Below are 23,919 nucleotides of genomic sequence, written 5' to 3'. Positions count from 1 at the left end.
GCTAGATCCGAAACCCATAATCCGAATTTTTTAAAAAAAAATTAATAAATGGACTTTGGGCCAACGGCTGCACATTTGCAGCAGGCAACGGTTTGCAGGCTACTGCAACATTTCAGTAGCCGTTCTTCAACGGCTACTGAAATGTTTTTTTTAAAAAAAAAATTTGGCCCCCAATGGTGGTGGTGGCGAATACGCTCTCGAATTTGGTGAACATTTTGGCTACGTCCCCGATTTTGATGAAGTCGAACCTGGCCACGAGGATGAAGAAAAGCCATGGAACTCCCCAACAAAGATGTAGGGTCGCCATCGTCTACTCGAGCAAGCAACACAATGTCAACGAGCACGACGACAGCCCGTGCAAAGCGAAGCAAAGTTTGGGATCACTTTGATATTGAACAACAAGGTACGAATAACACTTTTGCCATTTGTAAAATTTGCAAAACGAGGTATTATTACAAAACGGGTGGTGGTTCTGGTGGTACCGATACTTTGAAAAAATATTTAGTTAAGGTACATAAACTTGACCCTGATACGCTACAACCATTCGGTAGGGAACTAATACAACAACAAATTAATCTTTTTAGTGGTAAAGCTTTTACAATTACAAAAGAAATTTCTCGGAAAGCCATCGTAAAGTTTGTTACCAAATGTTGTCAACATTTTATAATAGCTGAACAAGAAGGTTTTGTTGAATTTACTAATACTATTCAACCTGTTTTTCACAATATTTCTAGGCACACACTTAAGAAATATTGTTTTGATATTTACAAATAATATAAAGAAACACTAAAATCGCCTCTGTCAAATATTTCTTGTAGAGTTAATTTGACAACTGATATTTGGACTAATTTAAAATATGAATCATATCTTGTTGTTACATATTATTGGATTGACGAAACTTGGACTATGCAAAAAAGAATTTTAGCACTAGATCATTTAGAATCGTCTCACAACGCATACACTATAGCTAGATATGTTTTAAATGTTGTTATGATTTATGGCATACAAAATAAAATAATGTCGATAACGTTAGATAATGCGAGTGCCAATACTCTTGCAATTAAATATCTTAAAGATTCACTAAAACCAATTTTAGAAGGTAATTTGTTTCATGTTAGATGTACGTGTCATATTATCAACTTATGTGTTAAATGTGCATGTGATGAACAAATGTCCACTGTAATAGAAAAATTCAAATTATGTGGGAAATTATTACGTGAAAGAAGATATGGACGTGGCTGGAAAACACTAGTCGAATCAACCGGAATTAAAGGACAAAGGTGGAGCACTGAACTTCTTTCAAAGTTTGAAACGAAAAAATTTCAAAGGAAAATCGGTGACAACAACCAATTACAATGAGATCCAAATTTATCTAAGTCAACATATTGAGACTACGGATAATTTCGATGTTCTTTATTGGTGGAAATGTAAATTCTAAACTTTATCCAGTGTTATCTGCAATTGCAAGAGATGTCCTACCCATTCAAAGTTAAAGTGTTGCTTCCGAATCAGCATTTTCAGTATGTGGAAAGATCATTGGTGACCAAATAACTAATTAAAAGCCATAAACACTTTCCATGCTAACGTGCCTATAATATTGGTTTGCAGCAGAAAAAAGAATAGGACCTCTGGCGCGATCTACGAATTCCAAAGCTCAAGTTCCGACGAAGATCCAGAATATTTCAAATATATTTTAATAAATCGTGATGAATTTTAGATGTTCAATTGTAAAAATAAATGTTTAAAATATTCTGTTAAATTTTTTTATGTAATCACAATTATTAGCAATCAAAATAATAAATAAAAAATTGTTCATTAATATTATTAATTTTAATTATATAGTAAAATATAATAAATTAGAGTTCGGAATCGGTTTAAACCAAATCGAAACCGGTTTATTAGAAGCCGAACCGGTCTTGGTTGGGATTGGCTCCAAGTTTTTCAACTTAGAACCGGTTCTGACCGGTTCCGAACTCACCGGACCCAGAACCGGTAGGAACCGGTCCGAAATCGGTCCGGTGGAACCGATAAGCATGCCTGACTCAGTCTATTTTTTCAGTAGCCCGTGATTTTGAAAACAAAAACAAAAAAACCACTATTATAATAGTGTAAATTGACTCGATATAAATTTATTATTCGTGAGCTTTTCTTCCTTGCATATCACAAAAAAATTTTATTATTTGGGCCGAACTTAAACTTTTTTTTTATTAATATGTTTCTCAATAAATTTATTTATAAAATTTATTAATCTTGAATCTTTTGATAAAAAAATTGAGTCAAATACAAACAAAAAAAATTTTGTATTCCCTAGACTTATTATGTCGCGCTCCGAGCATGGGCCCGCTCATGCATGACTGCACAATAAGCCTCTATAACAACTATTTCGTTCATCGCTTTACGAAAATGATTAATCCAAGTTGTTATTGAAGTCCATTGTAAGCCCATTATAAAAATCGTTTTAAATTTTTTATTTTTAAGATGTGAGACAATGAGTATCACATATTATATTTTATAGTAAATTGACGTAATATAAAACTTAATCGCTGACTCGTATGAATTGTTCTTATATTAAAGATGATGATTTATTTTCAGAGTTGACATTCTTGAAGTGGTAATTAATAAGAGATGCAAAATCTGCAATTGATGTAGTGAATTACCCTAAAAAATGGATGGATGTTTCTCAAATACTCATATTACTTATAAAATCTTGTTGACTATCCTATTTACAATTACAGGTGTATAACGAGAAGTAATAGAAGAAGGAAGTGTGGATATGCAGAAGATCCATGCAAAAGATAACATAGCTGATTTTTCTGATCAAGCCAATGAACACTGATAAGTTTGAGTGGTGTAGAACCTCAATTGGCTTAGCATAAACGTAAGTAGCAAGGAATGACAAAATTGAAAGGATGTGTGGAGATGTGTTTGATTCTCAATCAAATCTCCAAGTGGGAGAAATATCGGTAGAAAAATTGCAGACATCATTTAATGTGAATGTTGGTAATTGACAGACAAAGAATTGAATTGACAAAGTTGTCATTTTCTACTAAGGAAAATTCATATGGGATAATGTGTTTTTAACGCGTTTTCACACTAACAAGAAGCTCTGTAAAGAGCTTCCCGTTTCATTCTGAAATCATTACTTCTTCGAGTTTTCTCTCATCTTATAGTATTTGAGTGCTTAGTTCTATAATATTTGTGAGGTGTTTGTTCTCTTGTATTAAGAGAGTGTGTGTTCTCTTTGGAAACACAATAAGTGAGTTGTACACCATAAAATATTATAGTGAAAATCTTTTTATTTTACTCATGGTTTTTACCCTAATAATTTTTATGAGTTTTTCACGTAAATCTCGGTATCCAGTTTATTTTTTATTTTCATATTTATTATCTCAAATCACCGCACGTGGAACCAACATTTTCGATTATCCCCATTCACATGTATCATACCTCATAAAACATGGGGGGATTTACGAATCTGGACATTCTTAATCCACAAGGACTGTTTTTTATTTTATTATTACGAAGATTTACTCTTTCTTTATATCTTTTTTTTTACTCCCAATATAAACGAAAAATTACAATTTTGGTTATATCTACTTGCTTTTTTTCGGTTTTGATATAATTTATTTTATCAATTTTCAGTTTTGCAAATTTATCTCTCGTTTTTGACAATTTTAATATTTTTTGTCCGTTGGGAATCTTGATATGACACAACACAACACATGTTATCGTCACATCAACATTACATCAATGCCACATCAACATAACGTCAGAAAAATAGCTAAAATTGCAACAAAAAAAAAAACAAAGATAAATAACATGAGATTGAAATTTGACAACATAGACGAAAAAAATAGCAAAGAGTCACATATATGACCAAAAATATAATTTTTCCTAATTTAAATTAATAACTCAAACATGTACTTCTATATGAAAATTTTGTTTTTGTACTAAACTGCAGAGACATATTCCCAAAAAATAATATATGATCATTTCTTGATTAGTCTCCACTATATTTTCATTCCTTTCGTTTTAGTTTAGGTTTTACAATTCTTCTTAGAGTGAGTTTCATGTGAGATCGTCTCATGGATCTTAATCTATGAGACGGGTGAATTCTACTCATATTCACAATAAAAGGTAATATTCTTAGCATAAAAAATAATATTTTTTCATGGATGACCCAAATAAGATATTCGTCTCACAAATACAATCCGTGAGACCGTCTCACACAAATTTTTGTTTTCATGTACTTGATATTATGCATAATACCAAGTAGGCAAAATCTAGTAGCTAGTTTCTGAAATACAAATAAGAAGCGTGAGACCAAATAGATTAATTGTGGATTAAATTCCTTTCGTTTTAGTTTAGATTTTTTTATCATGATATAACTAAAATACAAATAAGAAGCATGTCTATCCACTTTGCTTAAACACTAGAATGCAGGCATTCCAACCACAGAACCACCATATCGCCACCGTCATCCGCCACCAACACTGCCGGCTTTCTCCAGGCGCCACCAATCTATATATCTCCCCTGTCGCCTCCAAACCTCTCCATTTCCGTCCCACTTGCTCATCTTTCCACAACCGCCATCATACCCCCCCAGACCAAGAAAACACCCCGATCCCGGCCGGCGCATCACTGAGCACTGAAAATGACTCTCTACGGACCCACAACGCCAAGTCCACGGCCCTCCTCCTCCACCACCTCTCACCCCAAGATCAGCAAAACCCACATCCGCCGCCGTCGCAAAGACAAGAACACCATCTGCCATTCTCGAAAGAAGATAAAGAGAAGCTATTGGAATTATCATTACTTAACAGAAGACCCCCACAGTTTCCGGGCTCTATTTTCTTGAGTAATTCGTCCCAGCTTGTAAAGAATGTTTTTGAAGCGGAAAACACTAGACTTGATGATGTTGATGATGATGTAGATGATGAAATGCTTATGAAGGCACTTGAAATCCGGAGGAAGGTGACTTTGGAGGTTTTCAAAGAGGCTATGAAAAAGGGGAAGTTTGGAATCACTTATTGTGAGAATTTGATTTCGACTTTGGCTGATTTTCTTGATTGTGTTATGATTAAGGCTGCTTCCATGAAGCAGTTGCCTGAATTCTCTGGTTGCTCGTACAATGATCGTGCCAAGGCGTTCATTAATGAATCTGGTGTTGTTCCTCTTATAAGGTGAATAGATAGTTATGACTTATTTAGCTAAAATATATCATGAAGAACAACTTGCTGCTCAAGCTCAAAACTTTTCTCGAACTTATTCAACAGTTAGTTTGGAGCTCAATTCTAATACCTACAGGGCACACGGACTTGAGCTAGAGCTTCATCGGGTGATGAATTTGGAGCTCAACTTATCCAGTCGGGAAATGAATTTTGAGCTCAACTTTGATTTACGTTCGAGTTACTTGAACTCCATTGGTTCAATTTTTCGAGCTTTATTCAATCTCGAGCTCCAACAAGCTCAAAAATAAAATTACCAAAGTGGGTTCAACATTTTATTTGTGATATATAAATAATAAATCAATGTTCGAGTTCGAGTTGGAGTTCGAGACTTCGAGTTCGAGTTAAGACGAATAAAAAAGCTTGGTTTGACTAGGCTTTGATTGAGCTGCTTGTGACTAATGGCTTGGCCGTTTGCATCTCTAAGTGACAAAAGAGGTGTTGCTCTTTCAGGCGGGAAAAAATAGATTTCATGTTATTTTTCCTCAAAATACAAAATACCTTTGCTTTGCATTTGAATCGATTAATTTCAAATGTAATTTTGTTATTTTAAATAAACAAGACCATGAACTTCAAATCTACTTATATATTTATACATTGTTCATGTTAATTAGGTGAATTTATCCTAATAATGTAATCATTTAAAATCTATTCTATTTTTTTTAACTTACGTATAAATAAGTAAGCCGTGAGTTTATATTTGATATAGTAATAAAACTATAATCGAAATTTATGGATTTCAAATTCATCACAGAAATGCACCCTTGGTTGCTTGTTTATAAAATTCTTAAATCAGTTGGATAAGCTCCTAATACCAATTACAAGAAGTTGTTAAATTATTGTGAATTATAGCTTTCACCTTTGATCATCTAGCTCTGAATATTGAATGAGTTTGGATGATACAGAAACAGAAATGCCTACTATATGAATATCACCTTTGGTCATCTAACTTTGAATCTTGAATGAGTTTAGTTTGTCTGATACAGAAACGGAAATTCCTACTCTATGAATTTTGATTATGAATTTCATGTAGGTGGTTGAAATATAATTCATTGTCATATCCCCAAATTGGGAAGTTGATATGTGCTTCAAGAGGAAATGTTGATTCCATCAGAAAGTTAGCTGAATGGCTGAAGTCAATTCATGTTAAAGGGAGATTTATCGGAGTTGCTATGACCCGAGCTGGAGAAACTGTTCTGGAACGGGATTTGGAAGAATTAGATGAAATTGTTATGTATCTGGAGAGCAATGGTGTGAGGCAGGATTGGATGGGTTACTTAGTGAGCAGATGTCCGGAGGTACTGTGTTTTAGCATGGAAGAACTGAGGTCTCGTGTCGAGTTTTACATGAATATGGGTATGGATAAAAATGACTTTGGAACGATGCTTTTTGACTGTCCCAAGGTTCTTGGTTCCCTTTCTATGGAAGAGATGAACAAAAAGGTACCTAAAGTTCTATGCTTTACAAAGAGCCAGTACATTATAATGGTTATTTGCTCATCATTGTGTGGATTTTTCTATGAATTTGTGAAGTTTCACAAGCCATAACTTTATAAATGTGTGCTTATTTTGTACTCGAAGTCAACATGTTGATCCCAAATATTCTGCAAATGCTTAGTGTATTTATTATTCATGCACAGAAAACTCCCAATATTTAATCACATCTTACGACGCTTTCTTATTTATCTAGGTAGCTTATTTGAAGGAGTTTGGCCTTGATAATGAAGATGTGGGGAGATTATTAGCATTTAAACCACAGTTGATGGCATGTAACATCAAAGAACAGTGGATTCCTCTCGTTAAGTACTTTTATTACCTTGGAATTTCTAAAGATGGCATGAGAAGAATCCTAACTCGAAAACCAATTATTTTCTGCATTGATCTTGAAAGCACCATTGTCCCGAAGGTATGCCTTGCTTGCTGATGTAGCATTATGTGTAATTTAATTTGGGAAAGAGATGGTACTTCAATAGATTGAGGAAATATTTAACTACTCTCAACTTCCCTCCTAAAACGATCGATAGGTCAAAATCCAAAATTAGAATACCTCCTACCTCACTCACCGCGTCATTGATCGAACAAGGGGTAAGAAAAGTAACATAGGGGTAAGAAAAGTTTTGGGTGAAGAGAACCAACAGATTGAAGGTCGGTTACTTTAGTTTGCTTTCATTTACTTTTTTCCTAGGCTGATCTGAATGATGAGCAAATCTCATGAACCTAACTCCGAAGAAATTTCTTGTCTTTCAAATTTCAGTTATCTTGAATATTTTGACTACTTCAATTTAACTAGTTTGATTTTTGTGTGAATACATAGTTTGTCTTTTTATGATAGTCCAGCTCAATTATTTCGGCTTTTGAAACAACTCGGCCTAGTCAATAACCGAACCTACCGAATTCCCATCAATATCGACCCTTTCTCAAAACTAATTGGGATTGGCTACCAAAGTCATGAACACCATAAGAGGATAACTATCCAACGTAATTCGTGTCTTGTGGCATTTAGTGCCGCTCAGGTACTGTATGATAACATTTACTTCAAAATGGTTTTTGCAGGTTCAATTTTTACGAGATATTGGAGTTCAACATGATGCCATCGGCAGCATGCTCGTTAGGTTTCCCTCCTTGTTGACATACAGTCTATACAAGAAGATTAGACCCGTGGTACATCTCATCTTGTAATTCTTTTTCCTTTCTTTGTTGGTGTTGTTTCTCTTCTGAATTTTAATGTTTTTAAATTCTAATGATCTTCATACCTAAAATATGATATTAATCTGCAGGTGATTTTCTTGTTGACGGACGCCGGGGTTTCCCAACAGGACATTGGGAAGGTGATTGCATTGGCACCGGAACTTTTAGGATGCAGCATAGCCAATAAACTTGATAACAATGTGAAGTATTTTCTGTCACTGGGAATCAAGTTACCAGTGTTGGGTGAGATGATTGCGGATTTTCCAATGCTGCTGCGATACAACATAGACATCCTTCGACCCAAATATCGTTACCTTCGGAGAATGATGGTACAGCCTTTGCAAGATCTCATCGAATTTCCCAGGTATCACACCAATAATGCACAACTACTTTCATTTGATCTTGAAAGTGATACTTTCCCAACAAGATTTGATATTTTTGGCTAAAATATGATAATTTAGTCAGCCAATAGTATTAGGTAGTGTTTGCAAATGTTCAAGAAAATGATTATGGACTTTTCTTTTATAAAGTTGCACAGGTATCACACCATAATCATTTTTTATAAGCGTTTGCGTATACAACCCTAGTTTAGTTTGAATCTAGTCAAATTAACATATGCAGAGATTCATATTCGAATAAATCCATATTGCGCCGATATTTACTCTCAACCCTTCTGTGGAAATTCGAATGGCAAGTCTCAAATACCGACCTATATTTTGTAAATTGTAGTAGTGAAAAAAGGAGAAGCAGATTGTAAAAGAGAAATTAATGGCCATATTTTCATCGAAAAGGATGAGGCGTGTTGGCCGGAAAATACAACTAATATAAAAGTTATATAGAGAACGAATTAAAAATCAAACCCCCGGTGACCACAATACGAAAAATTTATATTTTCTTGTATACTGAATTTTTGCAGGTTTTTCAGCTATTCACTTGAAGAACGAATAATCCCAAGGCATAAGATTATGGTGGAAAATCGAATAAATTTTAAGCTACGATGCATGTTGGCAAGTACAGATGATGAATTTCACTCGAGGGTCGCGGATGAAGCTGAGAGACGAAGAAGATTTGAATCAGGTATAAGGGATGCACAGCCAACAGACTGATATTGATATACTTACAAATGATGCGATGTATTTAGTGACCAACCGGATAGTTTTAGCAGACTGTACATATTCATGTTATAGAATATTCAGAAGATTTCGACTCACGCACATCACTCCGTGTTTACTAGAGTCCTAACCCGTGGGACTATCTTCTGGACTGGAGAGTTTCCTAAGATCGTTGACCACGTTAAATTTAGTTGTGGAGCCCAAGTGAGACATGTAACGATTCTTAAATCTATTACGGAACGTTAAACGCCTTATGAACCCTAATAGAGATACATCATACACACACTGCACTGATTACCTAAACTTATTGGCACCCCCTAGAACGAGCTTTCTGTATCTGAATATGGCCAATGCAATTAGATAGAGAACTTGCATCTTTTCAAAATTATCACTCAAACACAAGCCTAACAGCGTGAACTAAGTATAACCACCAGGTCATAATTAATAGAGCAGGAAAATCGTCACGGAGTCAGTACCGCAGAAAATGAATTTTCTTTTGGATTCAAAGCATTCAAAAGCAAAATCTTGTGAAAATGTAAGCATTCTGTACTGGTGTATCAGATGAAGAACAAAGTCAAGAAGTTGTCTTCATCTTTGAAGCTGCACCAGCACCCAGATATACCGGGTGGATTTCATGACCTTCCTTAGGCTCAACATGGACCCACTTGCGACCAGTTAGCTTCTGACGCTCAAACTTGACACAACCTTCCTTTAGAGCATAGAGAGTGTGATCTTTCCCAATTCCAACATAATTTCCAGGATGGAAACGAGTTCCCCTTTGACGAACAATTATATTCCCAGGTATCACTCTCTGCACCCAAAGTGAAATTGTGTTGTAAAATTCGAGATTTTTTGTGATAGGAAGAAGGAATGATGGCTATAAAGGTTAAGATACTCAGTTCACATCAAGAGATGCAGCGTGCATTCGTACTTGTATCCTTACTTAGTTCAAGAACTAGAGATTTATGCACTCACACATCCAAATATCCAATATCTCATGTGGCGCTTGTCACTAATTTTGTAGTTTAAAAGACCTATAAATTCAATTAGAAGAAAGGGATGGTTAAATAAATGTTATTTTCAGCTGAACCATAAATTTAATCCAAGGTTATAATTAAAAGCTTATATTTTTACACAGATGCCTTAGGTTTGAATAATTGAGGGGGACTCCTTGTTATTAAGATTTGCATGCATAATTCAGTAATAAAGATCCTTCGCCATTTCATGCTCTGATGCTCACCTCTCCACCAAATTTCTTAACCCCGAGACTTTTGGGAAGTGAGTCACGGCCATTTTTTGTAGATCCTGCCGTCTTTTTAGTAGCCCAACGCCTGAAAATTAAGCTTAATCCCTCTCCAGATACATCTGAATAGTACAAATCGGATAATTATTCACCATATATAGCAATGCAAAGTAAATGAGCCGCTATTACAAAAAAGCAAGAGCAAAATCATACCACTGGCAGAATTATAGACGGGAGTGCTAGTGATCAAATCCCGGATGCTCAACCTTCTCTGGAGTGACGCCATAATATTCATCATTTTGTTAACTATGTGAAAACACACAACCAGTTTTAGAACCCGAATTTACCTCATACAAATTGATTGATTCAAACAACTTTCAAACATCATATAGACAAACAAATTCATAAATTTCAATTTTCATATCTTAGATCAGCCATATATATAATGTTTAACGATATTTACTAACACCCGATAAGACCACATCTAAATTAACATAAAACTCACAACCGACAGAAACCAAAGCATAAAAAAGGGGGAAAAAACTGATCGATCCAGCTGAACTCGTGCAAACCCGAATCACATAAATGAGCGGGGATCACAAAAATGCCCCTGGGAAGGCTAATATTAATTGGCCTACAAAATCTACAGCAGGGAGATGAGAAAATCCAAGACAATTATCAGTGCGGCCCATAAAACTAATTCAAACATTTTATCAAACAGTTTACATCCATTAACAGATATGATGACGCTATCTACACCTCCGCTATCTCGCATAGAGAATCTCATGTAACACAGGAATTAAGCAGAAAAACAAAGAAATAGCATGAAGAGAATCTCATGTAACACAAGAATTAAGCAGAAAACCAAATAAATAGCATGAATTCAAAAGTATGAGCGAGTGAGAGGAAGAAGCAGTACCTTTCCCGTTAAAATGAGATGACCAAGTACGCTTCCCGTATATAAACAAACCGGGTCTGACCCAAATCAAGTTTCAATAATTGCATAGCACTCCAAAATATTTAACTAAACTTAAAGTTAACCACTACTGAAGTTTGTTTTATTTACAATTTAATTTTTTTTAATGATCTTTCATTCAGTGATCAATTTTTTAAATAATTGATTTTGATTATTTGTTCACTTTTTTATTTATATTTAAAAATACTAGCTAATTTAGTATACGAGCTTCCCTCAAACAAATCATCATGTTATAATATATATAAATAAATTTATCATTCTTATATTATATAATTTATCTTTTGTCTAGTATAGTTTTTGAGAGAAAAACTTGTGTGAGACGGTCTCACGTGTTGTTTTTTGTGAGACAGATATTTTATTTGGGTCTTTTTCGAAAAAATATTATTTTTTAAACTAAGAGTTTTACTTTTTATTGTGAATATGAATAAGATTAACTCGTCTTACATATAAAGATTCATGAGACCGTCTCACAAGAGACTTTAGTTTCGAAGCAAAGGTTTTCGAATTTTTGTAATTTATTACTATATTATGAATGTGTAATATAGACAAATTGATGTCTTTGTCTGATTTTTTTTTCATTTATTATTTCAAATTACCGTGCGATTTTCATTAATTATTATAATTATGAAATTATCATCATTTTAAGTTAAATTAAATTAATAATTATATATATATATATATATATATATATATTTAAAAATACAAACAGTTTCCACTTTCAAGTGGGCCATAAATATTTTGTATCGCAATTGAAACGACGCCACTTCCGTTTCAGTCCCGCAAACCTCGACCAAACTGAAATGGCGCAGGTGTGGAGATCAGCTGCAGCAATCTGTAAAAGCTCCATGAGCGCTCGCCCGTGCTCAATATTCCAAACCCTATCTCGGAGGCCAATTCCCTCCGCCGCCAGACCAATCCCTTACACGGCTTCAAGGTAAACACCATTTTTTGTGCAAGTTTCAGTTAATTCATATGCATTTTTTCAAAATAATTGCTTCTGTGTTATTTGGTAGGCATGCTTCAGTGCTGGGAAGTGTCGAATCAATGCTGCCGCTACATAGTACAGTAGCCATTGCTCGATTGAAGTCCAATATCGCAACTGATTCTGCGTCCTGGAGTTGGCTGTCTCAAGGTCACACTGCATTTTGTTTTGATGTTTTTGTTGATAATTTCGTGTTGTGTTTTACAAATTGAGGGGCCTTGTGTCTTTTTTGGAGATGCCACATCTCTTGCCTATATTTTAACGTGATATAGGCCCTTTTACATTTCATTTATCTACATCTGAAATGTCAATTTAATTATCAGAAAATAAATTTTTTGTTTCTTACTAACACAATCTCTCTACAGAATATTTGATTCTTTCTGGTTGCTATTAAATAAGGAAGAAGAAACATGTTTATATTTTTAATAATTAAAAACATATTTTTTTACTTTAATATAATCTAGTTTAGGGTATTCATGTATATAGGTATATTACACCTTATTCCAAAGAATTTTGTTTGTTTAAGTTATCAAGCTAAAACGAGTTTTTAGTCGTTTATTTTCCTTTTGGTTGTAATCTTGCAAAGAATGCTCTATTTTGTGCTGCTTTTTTCTGACATATTTTTCAAATTATGTGATGGTTCCTTCGAGATTCAGGCAACAGATTGTTTGCAATTACGTTTTGATCATATTAAAAGTGTAATACAAGTGGCATTTGTTGAGAGGCAATTGTTGCTCGACGTCCTCATATAACAATTGCACCAACTTGCAGCTCTAGTAAATTGAACACGTGACCTTGGATTTGATATAAATTGTAGGATCAATAAAACCTATAGCTGGTTGGTATTAGTGGACAATTGCTGTTCGTTGACACGTCATTATTACATTCTAAATTATCTAAGTAACTCCCTGTTTCTTGTTTTGTTTACTTTGCATGATTGAATTATGCTCCAGGAGTCCCATTTTGCGTTGTAGAGTGTAAGACTTTATCATCCATTCAGTTTGCCAAAAATGCTGATTTATGTACATTTTCAAACCAATTGTTTACATAGTATTGTCTTATCCCTGTTATCAGCCCCTAATAGTTTGGATCCAAGTCTTGTGTGACAATGATGATGATCATGTGATATTTTTCCATTGATCTTCCAACTTTCTTTGTTCTATGTATTATTTAGATTTTGCTATGCCTCGGTGATCAAGGACGAAAAATCCGTACTTGAATTCAAGTGGCTCATCTTCTCCATCTTCAACCAGTCTTCGCTACAATTTTATACTCTGATAGCTCGGCCATTCTTAGTGATGCTGTTTTTAAATTTGGATGATGATTTTGATTTAGTTATAGTTTTCTATTTATACTGTCTTTATACATTTGGATAGTTCTTCAAGTTTTGAGTTATACAAATCGAATGTCGTTGCTATTTTCATTAGTCTGGATTTGAGTTCATATTTGGATATAAATATTTCCAAATAAGTTTTGGTAGGTTCAAATTCAAGTTGAGTAGGATCCTTCCGATAATTTTATTAGCAAGTTAAGTCATTTGGGAGGACTGAATAATTTTTTCTAAAGTTTGAGATGGATGGAGGTCGGATGGGAGTAATTCTCACTTATACAGTCCACGTAAAACTAAATTATGTGACAATTTAGTTCACTAATAATCTGCTGAAAAAATTAACGTGGATCTTGAGTTTGAAACCTGTGTATAAACTCTCCCTATATATTTAAAAAAATAAAAATAATTTGATGAAACTTTTAACGTAGGTTAAGATATATCAAGACATAGATATGGGATAGTTATAAAAAAATTAAAATGCATTATGATAGGATATAGTTATTTTGGATATGTGTTTGCTTGTGTGATAGAAATTAGAATGGGTAGTTTGAGTCAGCCGGACTCCTAGAATAGGGTGCAAAAAATAATTGATAAATTTGAGATACAAAAAAAAAGATTTTTATTGATAGTTGTTGAATGATTACAAACGAGAGTTTTTGTCCTATTTATATCATTTGGTATTACAATAAATATGGTAATCATTATTTCCATTATTTCTTTTACAATCACATGAACTAGACTAACTTGTTAAGCCCTCAAATCTTCTTATCCTTGACTCATTTGTTTCGCACTCGTATCATTACCTTCCCCTCAGAAACACCTTGTCCTCAAGGTGGAAGTCGGAATATGTGCTCCAAAAGTCGCAATCGCATCCCAAGAAGTTTCTTCCACTGGCAACCCGTCCCGCTGCACCAATATTTGAGTGATCCACCGCCATCCTTTTTGTGTATTAGTCAAAAAATAAAAATGGCTAAAAAAGTGAACATTGGTTGATTTGCAAGTGGAGCCGCTGACAAGGAGAATATCAGAACTTTTTTTGACACAAATAAAGATCTTCCACCCATTGCACCCTTACAAACAGAGGAAACGTGTGTTTTGTAACTTGGATGAATACTTCACCCTGGATGAACTCCTGCAACATTCACAATTTCAGTCTTACAGCGAACACCGTGCTTCAACCTTGCAGAGAATGTATCCAGTAGGTTACTGTCCATTGTTGGAGCCATAATATTGTTAGATTTTAGCCCAGCATACTGAAGTAGTAACACACAAAGAACCTCTAGAATAGCAGCTAATACAGATTCAAATGGATGTACGGCCAGTCTTCCACTATATCGTTTGATTGACTCTGTGCTCCATTATAGCAAACTCACCTCAGAAACTTGCTGTTTAATCTCTATGTGATGGCCAGCCTTTGGTTTCCATTCCCCTGGAGTCTATCGATGGAATCAGAGTGTATGTAGGTAAGCTCTTCCTACAAGTTGGCTTCCAATGACAACCTGTGCCACTGAACCAATTTTGGAGTGATGCATCTCTGTCCCTCGGGTTAATTTGCTGGCAATGAATAATGGCTGGGAGAGTGAGCATTGATTGATTGGCAATTGAAGCCGCCGACAATGAGAAGATTGGAACATGATCTTGGCAGTGAAGCGTAGTAAATGTAGCAGAAACAAGAAAATATTAGGAAGTTTTCTGGCACTTCTGCTCAAAATCTGGTAGTGTTTTTCTTCTGCAGAGAGACTCAATCTGCTCCCATGCTTTCTTCAAAATCTGGTTGTGTACTGCGTACACATAAAGTTTCTTGATAGTGACCAATAGTTGAGTTTTCACTGGTTTGGGCAGATCATCCGAAGAAGGATGTGGCAAAAGTGGCTGAAGATTTGTGCTTCTTGAATATGCTGTTGATTTCTCTCCACTGTAAGGATCCTCAAGCCCTTTAAAACTGAAATTGTGATCCCTATTCTTGTCATCAGATAATCTTGCAAGACTCATGGCATGAACTAGAGAGTGGGGCTTGTACACTTCGATTTCCTTCCTTAATTCCGGTTGCAAATCCGAGACAAAATAACTTGTCGCTATAGGGTCAGGAACCTCAATACTCTTGTTGGACAGTTGATCAAATAGATATAGTGGGATTCTTCTAAGTTGCGGAGAGAATCCGCATAATGTTATGCCCCTAAATGTATTGGGCCAAAATCAGTGGGCTAGTAATGAAGAGAATTTTAGAAGTAGTAGCTTGGGAAAGGAGAAAAGGGATTATACAAAGAAAGAAGTTGGTTGGAGTTGGGGTATAGCATATCATACATATTAAACTCTATTACATTGATTTCCTTTTTATTTTCTTGTCTCCTTAGTTACTTCTTTGCAAAATCATTTTGGGGTCGTAACTCATTCTCCAACCAGAAAATCTCTTCACAATTGCCAACTAGGAAGTAATCGATTTTTTTGCATCTCATTGTACCAATCTAACGCAAAGTCGGTCCAAATAATAAGAAGCAACAAGTAGGCACTGCGGATCTGGAGTATTGAAGAAATCAAAATGCCTTTGCATTTCATAAATCCAAACTGCCGGATTTTTATATAAAAAGCACGGAACATCCCAGCGCAGCGATTTGAGTTGATTGTCGTGAGCTGAATATGTGGTTGAACAATGCAAATTAGAATTGGGGTTGTTCCAGGTTAGTGATGTTGGATCAGCAAAAGAATTTGGGATTTTTTAGTTATACTGCTCGAGCTTCACGTTCAAAGTTAGGAATCCTAGCTTAAGATCCTTCACAGTATTCGTAAGAATTCAGAGATTGCTTCTCTGCTTGTTGATAATTTTTGTGTGATTTTCTTGGAGTGTCGTGAGTCTTGAGAGAATTTCGTTTAATTTTGGAATCACTCAGTATTCAATTAAAATATTTTTAATCGGAATTTAATAATCCTACTCACCAATTACTAAATTTTTAAAACTTTAATTGGACACCATTCGAGTTTTATTTTTATTTTATTTTTTACTTATTATTTTTATTTACTTTGATTGTGATTTGAATTTGTTTTAGGTTAACTTGTCTGTATTATATTTTGGGGAGCTGAATGTTTGAGGTGGGTCTTGATTAAATTTCAATTTTATTTTCAAAAATATCAATGACTCATGTTGGGACTGCTTGTCATGCAATGACCCCAACAAATCAAAAAAAGAAACAACAATCAGATTCCGATGTCATACAAAAAGACAAAAATTTATTTGAGACGGTCTCACGGATCGTATTTATGAGACGGATCTCTTATTTGGGTCATCCATGAAAAAATATTATTTTTTATGCTAAGATTATTACTTTTTATTGTGAATATGAGTATGGCTGATCCATCTCACAGATTAGGATCTATGAGATGGTCTTACATAAGACTCACTCTACAAAAAATTGTCTTAATTAATGCCCCATTAAACCTCATGGGGTCATTCATAAATTCCTCTGCCCCCAAATGTTTTTTCCTTCGTTTTTTGGGGACATTTGGGAAGGGGAGTGTAACATGTTTCAAATCTGAGACATGTCCTACGTTGGAACGTAGGTGTCCCTGAGCTTTTAATGTTATATTTGTATACGCTTTGTTTGATTATTACGGTTTTACTGATTTCACCAATTCATTATAAACAATGTTCATGGATGACAATTTCCTCGAAATCTGATAGAGAATCCGATACCCGAATCCAAATGTCGGCATTAATTCTAATTTGATTTTTTAAATGATATTAGTTGGATTGAATAAAAAAAATTATTACTATAGTGTTGATGTTATTTTATGTAGGATAATGATGTAAGGATAAATTGTTTATAATATTTTATTATTTCTTTTATAATGTTTAATTTTTATATTAATTTTTTTCTTATTTTTATCAAAAATTTAGTAAATATTCATAGTTTACTCGAAATAATTCATATATGAGAAAATATAATTATAGATGGTAATATGATATTTGGGCACAGTAAAAATATTCAATCATCTGATAGGGATGAGGACGGAGATGGAGTTGAATACCATATAGACGAATATAATAAATGTAGATGGAGACGATTGATATGAAATCTTACTAAAACTCCGTGGATGTCATCTTCGGTCCCCTATATTTTGAACCGTTCAAATAAAACCAAACCCAAATTATAAAAATGGTATTCCCGAACCAAATGATACCTTATGGGAATATTTATTGGCTTACTAAATATATTAAAAATGGTATTCCCGAACCAAATTATACCTTATGTGAATGTTTGTTGGCTTACTAAATATATGTTTGGCATGAATATATTTGAATGATAAAAAATAGAAGATATTCAAATGATTAAAAAATAGAATTTCCAAAGTTTCTGAAATAAATAATGTGAACCGTACAACTTTGTGCGCTGGATTTTCAAAAAGGCCGAGATAATGCCCCATCAAGGTTACAGCTGTTTATTTGTTGTTGCATTTATGAACATTAACGTAAAATGTTGCACTTGGAATTTCATTAATTGGGCCAGTTAAGTGCTAACAAAACATCTTGACTTAATCTATATTACACTCGAAATAATTCTCTTTATATTCGATTTATTTGTCACTAATATATGATATTGTTCTTGAAACTTACACTATTCGTTTTTCTTTAAAATATACTAGGAAAAAAAATTAATTCATTCGACCGAAACACTTAGCATTTAAAATATAAATATTTTACATCATTTAAAATAAATCAACCAACTATTATTTGAAAATCCAAAAGAAAGTAATTCAAAGCATAAAATCGTAAATCGTCAACCAAACATAAATTTAACATTGTTTCAAAAATAAACTTAACTCTAATGTCCTCTCAAAAACCTCTCAAAAGTATCATAAATCATAAAATCTTAAAAGTAACTTAAATCATTAGCATAATTCATAAACATAAGTTATAAACGTAAGTGCGGAAAACTAGCGCTGGTCTTCTGGCTGTGTGCACTTTTAATCCAGCAAAATCAACCATCAAGTCCTTCATTAATATCAACATCACGATCACCTGCATCAATCACACCTAGTGAGTTTATTAACTCAGCAAACCTTAACCATGATAACATGTAATATATATACAATCACATACAACAGTGAAAATACTTGTAATAAAATAACTTTTCATGAACATGCATAAACTTAAACAAATTTTCATCATATACATATATGTTTTCTTTTATCGAATTCGGATAGTTAATTATGACTTTTGTATCAGCTGAAGGTCGATGGATTTATTTACGTGTAACCACAATACTGGGTGGCGGGGACATCAGCAACACTCTCGTCCGTCAACTGAGTCTTGGCCTATTACGTCGAGCTCTCTCTGGGCCTTCTCCCGTAACGGGGCTCCTTCTGGGGTCTTTTTCTTCACGATATCTTCAATCATAATATCATCGAATGAGTCACAATCAATTCACTTCCTTCAACTTTTCATATTTTCATCACTTATAAAAATTCATGCATATAGAAATCATTTTTCTTTTAAACAAAGCATGCAACATGTCTTTTAGAATTAACGTTTCATCATATAATTTCATAAATATTTAAAATAAACACTTTAGCATATATTACAGCATTCAGAGCACTTCCAGGACGTCTAACAATTTTAGGTGTAAAATAACTGTTTTACACCTAGACGCATAAATTTCCATATTTTTATTTTTATTTAATTTATATTAATAGTAAAAGTTTTATAGAATTTTAATTTTTTTAGTATGAACTAGTGTATATTTATAAGAATTTATTTTGAAAAAAATAAAGTAATGATTTTGAGAAATTGCTCAAATTTTTAATGTGAATCATAATATGTGATATTATATGATTTGAATTTTGTGTATAATGACTTAAACGATGTATCAAGCTTTTTGTTTTTTATTATTGTCCTTTGATGTTTGTCAATATCCAAATCTATGTATTATTTTTTCTTATTGTTGGTTTTAAAAAAATGATGTGAACTGACTTTGGCTTTTGACCGCAAGGATTCTTAATAGTGAAAAATCCGTTTTATAATTAAGATAAGGCCATACATCAGTTCAGCCTAGAGATGAACAAAATATCGATTTCAACCCAAATAACTGATCGAGCTGGATTAATTTGAAAAATCGATTTGTTTATTTGGAATTTTTGTTTTAGTTTCTTAAATCTGGTATTGGCTGTTCTTATCAACAAAATGGTTCAATCACAGTTGAGCACACTATCAATTTGATGTATTTATAGCTACAAAAGATTTTCAAGTTGAAGATCTTAATAATGGATACAAAGATGAAACAGTTGAACTTCTTAAACTTAGTTGTGCTTTGGAAACTAAAAAAAACTTCAAGCTTCTTAATGTTGATCATATCTATCGACTTGCTGAGAAATTCTATTATATTAATTTCGATTCACGATATTTGCATCACTTGATAATGTAATTGGATCACTATATACTTGATGTTGCTGGCCATGAAAGATTTAAGAATTTATCAATTATTTCTGAATTATATCGAAAATTAATTGAGACAAATAAGTCAGGAACCTGTGATTTGATTGACATGTGATTTATACATACGTCGTTTACTTATTACCAAATCTGATATACTTATTTAGTTAGGGGTGAGCAAGATATCGGTTAAACCGAATTAACCGACCGAACCGAGTAAATTCGGAAATTCGGTTCGGTTATTTCGGAAATTCGGTTTTCAAATTAAAAAAATTCGGTTATATCGGTTAATTCGATTCGGTTACGGTTTTCAAAATTTTAAAATCGGTTAACCGAATTAACCGATATAATAAATATTATTATTTAATAAATTTTTTTATTTAACAATTTTTATAAATATTTTAATTTTTAATTTTAAAATCGATATAATATGTATTAATTGTGTCCAAATAAAACTTATATATTTGTGATGTGTGTAATTTTATGTTTTTATACATTTGTGTAAATTATAGTGTTAAAAAAATTTACATATATAATTAAAATTAAATCACAATTTTTTTTTAAACTAATAGGTTAATTCGGTCACCGACCGAATTAACCGATTTTAATTCGGTTCGGTTTTCATCGGTTATGAAAAATAATTCGGTCGGTTTGGTTATTGCTAAATATTTCGGTTCGGTTCGGTTATGGCTAATTCGGTTCGGTCGGTAACCGAATTAACCGAATACTCACCCCTATATTTAGTTGACAGGTTGATTCGTCTTGTTTTAACTAGGGGTGGGCATAAAACCCGAAAAACCGAAAAAACCGACCGAACCGAATAATTCGGTTTAAATGGTTCGGTTTTATCGGTTTTTCGATCGGTTATGGTTTTAAAATTTATGAAATTCGGTTTTTCGGTTCGGTTTTCGGTTTTAACCCCCGAAGAAACCGAAAAACCGAACCGGCCATATTATTGTTAAGTATAAGGTTTTTATGTATAATGGGTCATATTATTGTTAAGTATAAGATTTTTTTATGTATAATGGGCCTATTAAGATTTAAAAACTTAGCATCATTAACTCTCAATTTTCAATCCGATCTTTTTTTCTTCTTTCCCACCACTCACAAGTAGATTTTTTTTTTCTTTTCTATATATATTTCTTTAATTTTTTATATAAAAAATTAAGTCTCACAAATTAAATGTTTGAAAAATACTATGATTTAGATTTTAAAGGTACAAAGTGACGTATAATTTTATTTTGTAACAAATTTTAGCTAACCGTATATTACCGGCCGTATAAACTGAACCGTACTACAAAAAAACCGAACCGAACCGTAATATAGTGGTTCGGTTTTGGACTAGAGATATTCAAAACCGAAAACTGAAAAACCGAACCATTGTAGAGTAAAACCGGACCAAACCGACCGTTGCGCACCCCTAGTTTTAACTCTCCATGTTTCTATAGCAACAATGGAACGAGCATTTTCAGCAGTGAAACTTGTTAAAACAGCTCTTCGTAACAAGATGGAAACAGAGTTTTTCGGAGATTCTATGATAATATACATCGAACGAGATTTGGTTGAAAAAATTGATAACGATTTAATAATTAATAAGATTTATTCTAAGAAGAATCGAAGAATACAACTGCAGTAGTGTTTTAGCTTCATGTTTTTGAAGGTATTAAATATTAAATACTTTTGTTCTATGTTCATGAAATCACTGTTTAAATATTATTTATTTTAAATTTTTTATTTAATTATTTATTTATTAAATACATCATGAGATGAAGTCAGCTCCAGGTAATTTTGAATCATGGCTCCGCCCCTGGACGTTACAGTGCTAATCCATTCAAATTGTGGCATACGGCCATATCTTGTTTTTCGTCGTTCTATTTCAATTCTCCGTTTTTACCACTCTATTTTTACCTCCACCATCGTGTTGTCTCCGTCATTGTCGTTGTCGCCGTAGTTTCACCGACCACTTCAATGAGAGCATTGTTAATTTAAAAATGGTGACAAGCCTGGTCAAACTTTTTATCAGAATTCTACTTTTTCACTAATTTAGTGAACCGTCGCTAAAATGTTTCAAACAACACTACTCCTCACAACGATTTTAGAAAACCGTTGTCAATTGTCAAAAAAACAAAACACGCTAATGGGCGCTCAAAGACAATGGTTTTATAGAAAGTTATCATTGACCCTAAAAACTGTTGTCTTTGACCCCCAAAAGACAACGGTTTTATAAAACCGTTGTCTTTTGCTTAAGATAAGGCTCTACGATAACGGTTTTCGTTAAAATCGCTGTCAAAAGTTTTTTAACAGCAGTTTTAGTAAAAACCGTTGTCGTATGTGTGTTGTTGATTAAGAAATTTGTTGTAGTGAAATTATTTATACAATTAGATTTTTAATGCAAGAAGTTCATAAATATGTAACCTTGAACTTTCAGGCAAAAACGTGTGTAAGACGGTCTCATGGGTCGCATTTTGTGAGACGGATCTTTATTTGGGTCATCCATGAAAAAGTATTAATTTTTATGCTAAGAGTATTACTTTTTATTGTGAATATGAGTAGGGTTGACCCGTCTCACAGATTAAGATACGTGAGACGGTCTCACATGAGACTCAATCAAACTTTCACTACAATGCAATTCAATTCGTCTCATTGCTAGACCACCGTGCCCTCTCCCCTACTTTCGGCATCAACTCCTCAACCTTCCATCGCCACCTTCAACTTGACCGGTTCTTTGTTTTCTCCATGGACGTGAAGCCAACGATTCCCGTTGATGAAAAGCTCGGGGTTGAAGCTACTCAAAGAATCCGCTATAAATGGACTGCTCGAACAACCTCAGCCTCGAGAAACTTTGCACAGAAATTTCGCTATTTGACGTGCTTACTGGGAGGAGCGGCACCAATGTGAGTTATGAGGTGTTCGAAGGCTCAAGGTTGTCGGAAGAGCTAGAGTTGGAATTGTTAATGTGGATATGGCAGCCGCAACTGAGTATGGGTGTTTAGTGGTCAACGTGTCCAATGACGGAGTCACGATTTTAAATCTATCCGAATTTATTTTTTAATGAAAAACAAAATTATACATATCAATTAAAATCACGAGTAAGATAAATGTTCATTGTAGTCTCAAAAAACTTTCTGTTAACAAGATCTTCGATATTTTTTCTATGGAAATCGTAAGATTAAAAAAACTTTGACAATGTAATATTTTGTATCCCCGTCATCATGAAACTAATAAAGTTTAATTAAAATGAATGTCTCTAAAATCAATCCGTATAGATATACACATACTATTGAAGTTGTGATCTACGATTGTTCAAAAGATAATATTCATCAATTATATAGTCCGAGTCTATACTTGAAACGAACTCTTTTTCAATTTAGATAATTATAGAATAATCAGAAAGTCCTCTTCCTTTTAACATGCTTCATAGCCGAAAATGCACGTTCCTTAGTTATCATAAAAACAAACAAAGTTAAAACTAGACATGTCAACTTTCAATCAAATTATATGATACTCACGGGAAATTTAGGGTCCGCTTCCAGTAAGTGTCACTAATCCAGACGCAGGTTTTGAAATTGCCCTGAGCCTGAAATCACAAATAAGATCGTTAGAAAGGGGCCAGGAGGGTGTCCTGGCGTAGCCCCTCCGATGCTCAAGTCAGAGACTGAGGATATATGGGGGGGAGCAGCTAAGGGTGATGCTGAAAACAATATAGTGAATCCGTTATCATACGCTCAAACCTGGTATTTATAGGAAAATATACGGGTCTTTGATGGGCCTGTATTCCATTTCGGGCTAAGGATGGGCCAGAGATAACGGGCTCATCCATGGGGTATCATTATAATATGACAAATTTTTTTGTTTCAAATAACTCTAATCACAATTATTAGATAGTAGATATTTTCTGAAAATTGTCATGACAAACTATATCTAGCTAATTCATAAT

At 33.7% G+C, this 23,919-nt stretch overlaps 3 protein-coding genes across 5 annotated transcripts; 2 read left to right on the top strand and 1 right to left on the bottom strand.

The window, feature by feature from the left end:
• The first annotated feature begins 4,396 nt into the window (after positions 1-4,396).
• Positions 4,397-9,230, top strand: LOC140826997 (transcription termination factor MTERF2, chloroplastic-like). Its single transcript, XM_073189564.1, has 6 exons — positions 4,397-5,183; positions 6,262-6,670; positions 6,918-7,133; positions 7,781-7,888; positions 8,005-8,279; positions 8,832-9,230. The coding sequence occupies exons 1-6, from the start codon at positions 4,438-4,440 to the stop codon at positions 9,019-9,021; spliced, it is 1,944 nt and encodes a 647-aa protein (XP_073045665.1). The 5' UTR covers positions 4,397-4,437; the 3' UTR covers positions 9,022-9,230.
• Positions 9,231-9,445: 215 nt separating this feature from the next.
• LOC140826998 (uncharacterized) lies at positions 9,446-11,072 on the bottom strand. 3 transcript variants are annotated; one of them, XM_073189565.1, is made up of 4 exons: positions 11,030-11,072; positions 10,484-10,576; positions 10,268-10,392; positions 9,446-9,838 (listed from the first exon to the last, which is right to left on the bottom strand). In XM_073189565.1, the coding sequence occupies exons 1-4, from the start codon at positions 11,055-11,057 to the stop codon at positions 9,602-9,604; spliced, it is 483 nt and encodes a 160-aa protein (XP_073045666.1). In that variant the 5' UTR covers positions 11,058-11,072; the 3' UTR covers positions 9,446-9,601. The 3 variants fall into 3 exon arrangements, with proteins under 3 accessions (XP_073045666.1, XP_073045667.1, XP_073045668.1); XM_073189566.1 differs by lacking the exon at positions 11,030-11,072 and adding an exon at positions 10,815-10,969; XM_073189567.1 differs by lacking the exon at positions 11,030-11,072 and adding an exon at positions 10,843-10,913.
• Positions 11,073-11,981: 909 nt separating this feature from the next.
• LOC140826996 (uncharacterized) lies at positions 11,982-13,657 on the top strand. Its single transcript, XM_073189563.1, has 3 exons — positions 11,982-12,180; positions 12,260-12,378; positions 13,403-13,657. Exons 1-3 carry the CDS (start codon positions 12,047-12,049, stop codon positions 13,420-13,422), a joined length of 273 nt encoding a protein of 90 aa, XP_073045664.1. The 5' UTR covers positions 11,982-12,046; the 3' UTR covers positions 13,423-13,657.
• The last annotated feature ends 10,262 nt before the right edge of the window (positions 13,658-23,919 follow it).

This window comes from Primulina eburnea, chromosome 3 (genome assembly GCF_022965805.1).
Source record: "Primulina eburnea isolate SZY01 chromosome 3, ASM2296580v1, whole genome shotgun sequence".
Lineage (NCBI taxonomy): Eukaryota > Viridiplantae > Streptophyta > Magnoliopsida > Lamiales > Gesneriaceae > Primulina > Primulina eburnea.
Note: the sequence above shows the minus strand (reverse complement) of the source record. Positions and strands in the feature narration are given on the sequence as shown.